The sequence below is a fragment of the Silene latifolia genome, chromosome 6 (assembly GCF_048544455.1).
Source record: "Silene latifolia isolate original U9 population chromosome 6, ASM4854445v1, whole genome shotgun sequence".
Classification (NCBI taxonomy): domain Eukaryota; kingdom Viridiplantae; phylum Streptophyta; class Magnoliopsida; order Caryophyllales; family Caryophyllaceae; genus Silene; species Silene latifolia.
The window spans coordinates 126248033-126257552 of record NC_133531.1 but is presented as its reverse complement, the minus strand read 5'-3'; the positions used below and the strand labels follow the sequence as shown (position 1 = coordinate 126257552).

The 9520-nt window shown below is 38.2% G+C and overlaps 1 protein-coding gene across 1 annotated transcript; it reads left to right on the top strand.

The window, feature by feature from the left end:
• The first annotated feature begins 2820 nt into the window (after positions 1-2820).
• Positions 2821-6204, top strand: LOC141587232 (reticulon-like protein B2). The gene is made up of 5 exons (XM_074408684.1): positions 2821-3149; positions 4958-5138; positions 5380-5521; positions 5624-5693; positions 5799-6204. Exons 1-5 carry the CDS (start codon positions 2948-2950, stop codon positions 5966-5968), a joined length of 765 nt encoding a protein of 254 aa, XP_074264785.1. The 5' UTR covers positions 2821-2947; the 3' UTR covers positions 5969-6204.
• Positions 6205-9520: the final 3316 nt, after the last annotated feature.

The window sequence follows — 9520 nt, the reverse complement described above, 5'->3', positions numbered from 1 at the left end:
GTCACTCGATCGAGTGGACTCAGCACTCGACTGAGTGTTTGGCAATCGACCGAATGGACTTGGCACTCGGTCGAGTGCACTCTGGTCAGACGGGTTTTAAAACTCGCAAAACCTTTTTCTCCTATTTCATTTCTATCTTCTTCCTTATCTCTCCAAACTCTCTCCCTTCTCTCTAAAACCCTCACAAACACCATATTAGGAGATTCAAGCATGGATTAGAGGATTGTTCACCTTCTCCTTCATCCTTTCACCTTATAAGTTGAGATCTACCCTTTTCTAGTCTTATGAACCCTAATTTTTGGGGGTTTCTTATTGGGTTGTTTAATTAGTAATTAGTATGTATATGTGGGTAATTAGTGGGTAATAATAAGGGGTTTTGTATTATGTTATTGTGTGATGATTTGTGATAGTTATTATGTGGTATTGTAGGATGAGACGATCTTATGAGACGGATCTTGCTTATTCATTGGATTGCTTGTGAAAAATGCAGGTTAATCCTACTCGGTTTCAATAAGTGTAAATGGTTACATGTGTCATTATTGTGTTGTTATTGCATTATGACATGATTGTTGTGGGTAATTGTTAGTCTCATACTATTGTTGGGATTTCTTCATAACATATAAATGCGTCATTAGTGTTGGTTTCTTAATGTCATTGGATTTGCATTATAACATGTGGTTGTTGGCATACATGGGTATGTGGTATGATTGACCTTCATGACATATGAGAAAAAGGCAAAATTGGCAAGAGTTATGCATATTCATTGTGTAATGGGCATATTGGCATATTGTGATGCATTTTGTGATATATGTGGTGGCCGGAAATTGTTGGTGGTGATAGTTGTTGTTGAGGAAACGTAAGACGGTTGGGAGACCGTCTTACTCTTGAGTCGCGTCTTGGGGCTTTCCACTCCAAGAGGGATGTACACATTAATGACTTGATTACGGAGGGATTCGTGTGGTTGAGACACGACGTCTAGCAGAGGATCCGGTTGGGTTTCGGACTCAGTACGTCTGGGCGTGTCCCGGTACCTATTTGTGAGGTGTGGTGTCGTGGGCGTGTCCCTGGCACTGGTGGTTGTGGGTATGTCTGGGCGTGTCCCGGTACCAGCGTGGATGTGTATACGTCTGGGCGTGTCCCGGTACCGGCGTGGTGATTTTATAATATTGTCTCATTCATATCATTGACATGTTGCATATTTATCTATCACGTTGTGTCTTATGTTTATATATTGAAACTGATGTGAGTGTGTTTGTGTAAATTGCCACCTATTTTCGGAGTGGCCTGTGTCGATCCATATGATATTTCCGATCATATGGGGAGCAGGTTAAGTACAGGTTGGTTTGATGTCACACGGGAGATGGCCAAACAACCAAATTGGTAAAAAAAGTGGAGGGTATTCACCGGATTGGTAAAAAAACTATGGTTTATGACGAATTGGTAAAAACAATGTGGAATTGTGACAAATTGGTCAAAAAAGTAATAACCATGCTTTGTTTACTATTCTTATAACTAAATTTGACCAAACTACTCTTGCCCAAATTAATGACCCAATTAAAAACACTAATAGAAATCTTGGCAAATATGGCCATTTGAGACATCTCAGTTCCAATATAATCCAAACTACCCTTTCCAAATTAATGACCCAACTAAGGACGAGTCACTTCGAGTTGGGTTTGCAAGAATTCAGGTCTTGTCATTTGAATTCGGGTCATTTTCGGGTCAGTCATTATCAAGTTATTTATGAATAATAATCAGTTTATAACAATAAGCATCTGGGTTGATTATATTGGGTCAGACAACTCGGGTTTTTGATCATTTTTACCGGGTCTAAGTACGAGTCATTTCGTCAAAATCAATTATTTGGCTATGCGTCAATTTAATAAAAGACATTTTGGATTTCATCATTTTTGTGGTCAATTTATAACTTAAAAGGATGGGAGAATGGAGAAGTATCTGATTTCGATCGAGTTCAAATAAGGTTGGATTATTTCAAATTTGAGATCATAATTGAGTTGTTAAGGACGAGTCTCAGATCATTTTTTTTTGAATCGGACTACTTGTGTAAGGGTAGTTTTGTCAAATCTATTTGGAATAATGAAGAATTAAGCAAAATGTAACTTTTTTGGCCAATTCGTCATAATTCTTCATTTTTTTACCAATTCGTCACAAGTCATAGTTTTTTTTACCAATTTGGCGAATACCCTTCACTTTTTTTACCAATTTGGTTGTTTGGCCCACGGGAGACAAGACGCGCTTTGGTCTTGGAGTCGAGCTACCTTGTAAGATGACTTAGATAGTAGTCGAGTTGTATATGTTGTAGTTTACATTTAACATTCATTTATTCATTTGTAATTCATTAAATACTTTATTTATATTAAATGTTTCTTAATTGCAACTCCGATTCACCGTCTCGGGAAACCGAGATGGTAACATCCTCTCATTACTTTTGCCGGATAAAAAGGGTGTGTTACACCCACAAGCGCAGTTGCTAAAGCGAGTTGTTTGAAGAGCAAGAGTAATCCAAACAAGCCAGCTAAGCATAGCCGCACGCACTTCACCATATACCGTGGTGAAATTCTTGATACCCACACCCGCCCAACGACCCCACCACCCATGAAATCATCTGCCATATCCGCCCCAATTGGGGTGGTTGCGAGGCACTACACCTCGTTCAGTGACATCCCTAGTTCATACTCTATATGCTCGAATTCAATATATGCACCGATAAAAGATAGCGATTATGGTACCTCATTAAAAAAATAAAAAATAAAAAATAAAATAAAAACCTTAGCTTGGGGTTTGGCACCAAAATAAAATGAAGCACCAAACAACAGAAAATTGGTCCTCATTTTTACATAGCAAGGAGAGAAGTCTGTGGAGAGAGAAAGAAATCTCAAAAACTCGGGTTGTAATTACAATCGGGGTTTAACTCTCTGTATCAACAATGGCGGAACATCACGGAGAACACCACAAGGGAGAATCATTAATGGAGAAGATCGCTGAGAAAATTCATCATCGCGATTCTTCTTCATCTTCTGATTCTGATACCGATGATTACAAACCTTCCGATTCTTCGCTCAAATCTAATGTTTACCGTCTTTTTGGCCGTCAACAACCTGTTCACAAAGTTCTCGGTGGTGGTAAACGTACGTTTCCAAATTTGTTCTTCATTTCTTGTTTTCAAGTTTCTACAATGATTTACATTTTTGTTGATTATTTCTAACTATGTTTTAGGTGTTAATATTAGTTCAGATTTGCTAATTACATTTGATTTTGATGAGTTTGTTTAATCGGATGCGATATTTATTCTTCTTCATTTTGATCGCTTCAGTTTCTAGAATGTGGTACCAAATTATTTGATGAGTTCGTTTAGTTCTGAGATGATCGAGCTTGATCGATTGATTGATTGACTGACTGTAGCTCGTCAGATTTTGTTGATTTGAATGTGACTTCGTTTGACCCGATTTATCGTCGATTTCGGCGATTAGAGGTATAGTTTGGACTAGTGGTGATGATAGATCTGCTGTGTAATTATTGAAATTCAAGATTCAGCAAATTGTAGAATTTTCTTCAAAGTCAACGTCAAATTTTATTTTATTTTTTGCATGATATTATTGTAATTCAAGGTCTTGAATGGTAAAGAGAAAGGTGTTAGGCAAAGAAGTCTTGTAAGTAAAACAATGGACTGACTTTGTAGAGGATTGTAAAAAAGGATCTTAGATTGACTAGATTATCGTAATGGCGAATTGGCGATCATATGGTAATAGTTCATGGAGCTGCGGTCTACTGGATTAGTGAAATGTTGCCTTCCGTAAATACTATAAATGCTCAAATCCTGTTAGCATCAAATTTGCCATTGTGGCTCCCTTTACACCAAAAAAAAAAAAAAAAAAAAATCAAATTCTCGAAAGAGTTATTTGTCAAACATTACCAAAAACTTCATTTTGCGAAAAAGTACCTAGACGCTACCTAAGATTTAACTCCTTTTGTCGGTAACTACCAAAATCACTGTTCCGAACTTCCGACATAAAAAGTCTAAGTTTTCGACATTCAGTTATTTTTGTTTTTTTATGAAACTACATAGATTTCTTTCTATTTTACAGATTAATTCCTTACTTCTTTCTCTTTTCCCCAATACTATCTTATCGTCAACCTTAGTTGTCAATCTTTACCTTCCTCCTGGTTTTATGATCCTCTATGTTTGGAGAAGAATTTAAGCATTAACATATTACAACAAAATTAGACGTGGAGGTTATAATATTGGTAAGTCAACGCCTGTGTTTCTACACTCTTTTGCCGGAAGAGTGATTTTGATAGTTCTTAACAAAAATAGGTACCCAAAAACTTAAGATAGTGTTTGACAAAATTCAATACTTAAGATAGTTCTTCGTAAAATGACCTAAGTTGCTATGATTAGATTTGTAGTGTCTTTAATAATTGATGCTTTTGAGTTGTAAATCAATGGACGACGTAGACATTTGAAATAGTGACGAATGTGATGTTAAGTAGCCTGAATATCACTACTTTTTGCCAAATTGTCAAAGTAGAGATAAGTTTGTTGGAAAAGTATAGTATGTCTCTGAGTGATAAAAGGATTTTTGATGAAATAAAATGTAGGGACACCAAAAGCTTCTTATGAAGTTACAACTTACAACTGCTTTGAGCCTGTTAAATCCTTGAATGATTATTTGTTGAAAAGGATTGTGTCATTGTGTATCACTTTGTGACGCTCCCAGATTTTGATTAATGTTCAAGAAAAGGAAACATACTAATGATTACTGATTATTATATAGCCTTGGAATCCTCTATTCCTTGTTCTTTTACTTCAACAGATGTTGAGTATATTTATGTTATTTTTTAATGAGAAATTACAAATCGTATATCCTTCTTATGTCTTGCGTCGTACCATAGTTACGCTTTTTAAATTTCTGCTAATGGGTGCTTCACATGGCAGCTGCTGATGTTCTTCTATGGAGAGACAAGAAAATTTCTGCAGTTGTTCTTGGCTCAGTCACGGCTGTGTGGATGCTGTTTGAAGTTTTTGGGTACCACTTGCTCACTCTGATCTGCCATCTCCTCATCTTAGCGCTATCTGTGCTATTCCTCTGGTCCCATGCTTCAACTTTCATGAACAAGTAAGCCGTCGATCTTGCAGTCATTTACTGTTCACACAGCTTTTCTCTCCTTTCCTTCCTCGCTTGTTATTGTGCTTTTCTTTCTTTTTGCTTTTTCTTTGTATTTACCCTTTGACATTGACAATTCCGTAAAATGATTCTATAGTACCAACCTTGATCCGTTTTGGACTAGGAATTCTTTTTCCTTGTTCAAGAGCTACAGAGTATTACCAAAGTTTTTTACGTATTGGTTTCTTTACAGGTCTCCACCACAATTTCCTGAAGTACTCGTTCCTGAGGGCCCTGTCCTTGAAATCGCATCGGCTTTGAGTTACGAGATCAATCGGGGACTTGCTTCTATTCGCGAGATTGCTTCAGGAAGGGATCTGAAAAAGTTTCTTGCTGTAAGTTGACACCTCACTATAACCATATCTTTTTTTTATGATTCGAATATGCTACAAGTATTCCATTATTCTGACTTGCAAGAAAATGTCTATGGTGATCAGGTGATTGCTGGCTTGTGGTTTTTCTCGATCTTAGGCAGTTCCTGCAACTTCTTAACTTTGTTTTACCTAAGTAATGTCCCGTAAAAACACTTGTTCATTTCTTTCTTTTACTGTTATACAAACATCTAAAGACTCTGACCCTCGGTTTTTTTTTTTCTGTTGGGCTTGACAAAAGGCTTTGTTCTGCTTCACACCTTGCCTGTTCTGTACGAAAAATACGAGGATCATGTGGACGCTTTTGGTGAGAAGGCTATGATTGAGATCAAGAAACAATATGTTGTCTTTGAGGAGAAGGTTTTGAGCAAGATTCCGATAGGTCAACAGAAAGATAAGAAGCACGCTTGATGTGGTTCTGTAATTGTGCTTGGAAAAAGCTCGTGTGTTTTGACAACGCGGTGGGCGTGTTTTGTGTAATGAATTTTGGCAAGTCTTGGGTTAGGACATTTTGTGAGCACGTTGGGTTTACAATGAGAACGTGTATGGGTATTTTATACTCTGCCTGAACATGAAACTACAGCTGTTTAATCCTCTTATTGAATTTTTCATAACAATATAGAAATGGTTTGTTTGATTTGCGACAATGCTATTCAGATGCATATTATGATTCGTCAGAAGATATGAGTACGGTTTGTCTGGCTGGATTATGGTTTCTTATAGTTCGTCCGCATTGACTGTGTCTCTATATTGCAAAGCAGTTTTGAGAGGTCAAACGTTGCACCCTTGTGGCTAGGCCAGCTTAGTCGTAACTCGAATTTTGACCTGCTGGAGAACAGGGATATATCTTGAAATCAAATTTTACTGAAGCTCATATAAACCTTGTTGGGCCTAAAATCGACAAGTTCGAAATTCATGGTGAAACAAAATTTAATGGTTTTATATAATGCTGCATTCCCTCGCTCAAGTCACAACTGCCCATTAAGTTTGAAGAGTGAATGTTGTACATGATCTCTCATATCATGTGTTGAGAGTCACTAATGAGATTCAAAAAATGGATGGTAGCGTTTTAGAGAGAGAAGTCTAGAGAGAGAAACTCTCCCAAATTAACATCGCCTCTCTTTTTCCTTCTCTTTGAAGAAACTTCTCCTCCCTCCAACCCCTCCCTCAACCCTTGCTCCTCTCCGATTATGCCGGAGATCTGGCCGTTCCTGGGCCGATCTCCAGTAGTTTCGTAGATTTAGCCATGGATTTTCCTTTGTTTCGACCGTCGTGTTACTGTTTCGTTTGCTCTGCTCTTACCTTTGTGTTTCCATTTTCAATTTCGTCCGGGATCTGGTTTTGTCGGGTTTTTAGCAGAGTTTGAGGTTTTTGTTTGGTTGATTGAGGTTTTTTTTGGAAAGCTCCCAGTCATCCTTTCAATTTCATTTTAATGCTTCAATTTTATTTCTTCAACTTTGTGAAAGTTTATGACGGTTTGAGCTGGTGGTTGTTGATGGATTTCAGTGAGTTTATTTGGTTTTAACTGTGAGTTTGAGTTATTTGCTTTCATCTATCCTTTGTTGCCTGGTCTGAGCTTGTTGGAGACGATTTTAGTTAGATTGTTTCCCGGACTTGTGTTTTCTTTAGGCCTCAGCGCTCTCTGATGGACGTTGGTTTCCTTCGTTTGGTGGTGGCTTAGTCTTTATCCATGGTTATGCTGCTCCGGAGAGGATGTTTTCGGGTTGGTTGTGGAGGTATCCTGTTGGTGGTAGGTGGTTTCTTCATCTTCTCTTCTTTTTTCTTACGTCTACTGTTTTCATCTCCTCTTTGGTTCTCAGTTTTTCTTACTAATTTTTCTTCTTTTCGCCTACTTTTCCTTTCCAATGGATTATCAATCTTTTATTTACAGTCTTAGTGAACAGTTTATCTTCGCTGACGATGTTGTGGAGGATGATGATTTGATTGCCTGGATCATGAGTATAGGAGAGCCGTCTTATTACTCTATTAATCTTATGAAAGAGAAGGGAAATTCCCTTTATAGAAAAGGAGATATATCAGCTGCCTCTACTCTTTACCAACAGGCCTTAAACTTTCTGTGCTATGTTGGTTTATTGCCCTCTTGTGATCAAACTGCTATCTCTGCCTTAGGCCTATCCCTTGTGCTTAATTTAGTAGCCTGCCATTTGAAACTCTCCCACTATGATCTTGATAGCCGTTACTGCAAATTTGTTTTGCATTTTGACCCTTCCAATGTCAAAGCCTTATATCGTCGAGGGTTAGCTTATAAGCAGTTGAATCAATTCAATGATGCTCTGGAAGATTTTGAGCATGTTATGCGCCTTGATCCGGTTAATTCAGAAGCTAGTCGTGATCTCCTTTATGTGGTTGATAGACTTGCAGTGAACCCCAATGGTAAGCGCATTGCTCCTCCTTTTGACCCGTTGGGCACTGACAAAAAAGGTAAGAAGCCTTTTCTTCCTGTTGACGTTGATGTGGCTGCCGCATTTTCTTGTAGTAGTTCCTGTAATTCCTCTTGTAGTATTGAGCCCATGATTACTGAAGTTAGTTCCAGCCCAGATTTGATGGTCTTTGACAACATCTCTGAGTCCGACCCACCTTTGCCTGCCGTGTCTGCCGAGAGTACTGACCCTATCCCTCATTTCTCTGATGACAAACCGGCAACATACTCATTTAATAAAAAGCGCACTAAAAATAATTTGCTTATTTCGTCAAAGGATTATGATAATTTGTTAGCGGGAAAAGATATCTCCTTTTTCCATGCAGGTTCTTTGTCTTACATGAGGGTTCGACCCCTCATCCCTGAAAATTCTATCCAGACGGGAACTCCCCATGAAGATATTTCAAGGGTAGCGAAGTTCCCCCCCCCCCCCTCTCTCCATCTCCAAACGAGCAAGATAAGCATTCTTCCGTTATTTTCGAAAATGTTAAGGTGGTTGAAGAGGATGTTGTTTTACAAATTGCTAAAAAGAAGCGGGTTTCATCCAACTCGGCTCAAGTTAGCAAGGTATCTGCGGTACAATTTCAGTTTGCTGCGGTTAGAGGAAACAAGACCATGAGTTGTAGACGTAAGGCGAATTTTTCTGACCACCGCCCTCGTGTGACCCAGGCTAGTACTCGTAAGAAGAAAAGATCTTCGGTTTGTGTCGACTATTCTCTTGCTTTTTGCAGATTCACCAAGGAAGAGATTGTGATTAAGTGAACTAAGAGAAAGGAGGCAAACCTTTTCCACTTCGATGAGTTTATCATCCTCCCTATAAGAAGTGTCGTCTCACTTTTTCTGTTTCATGTTCATATAACTTTAGTTCGGTTAGCTGGGTTTCTAGTACTCTAAAGAACTCCGGTACGCCGGGGTACGCTCTATAACTGACTTTCTTTAATTTAATCTCAGTTTACTGTTGTCGAAAAAAAATGAGATTAAAAAGTTCTTAGGAATTGAACTTACGACATCGGGGTTATTACGTTCCCGTTCTATGTGACTATGTGAGAAGATCACAATAATTATATGCATGTCAACACTCAACATAGCAAATATGTGCGAAGATTACGCAATGTATATATTAAAGCCTAATTAATACGAAGTATTTTGTTGAGTGGCCGTGCAAATGGGTTGTGCAACAACGTTTCTGGGCTTCGAATTGATAGAACATGTCATAGACACAAGAACCTCGTACCGAAGCAGAGGATTGAGCCCTAAATAGAAATTGTGATTCACGCATATTCTCCAGCAATTGAACAATAGTAAAAATGATTGGAACGGTGGGAGTATAATAGAGCAATTAATAGACTCGTCACTCACATAGGCTCTTAAATAGCAAGAATCCGTTATTCGTTGTACATGTTACTTCTGCAATTTACATTTGTTGGAAATGTTAGAATATTTTGGCTTTGTTCTTTTGGACTGAAATCGATCTGATCTGAGCTGAACTAAACTTATAGGATCTCAATCAATCGAATCAATCA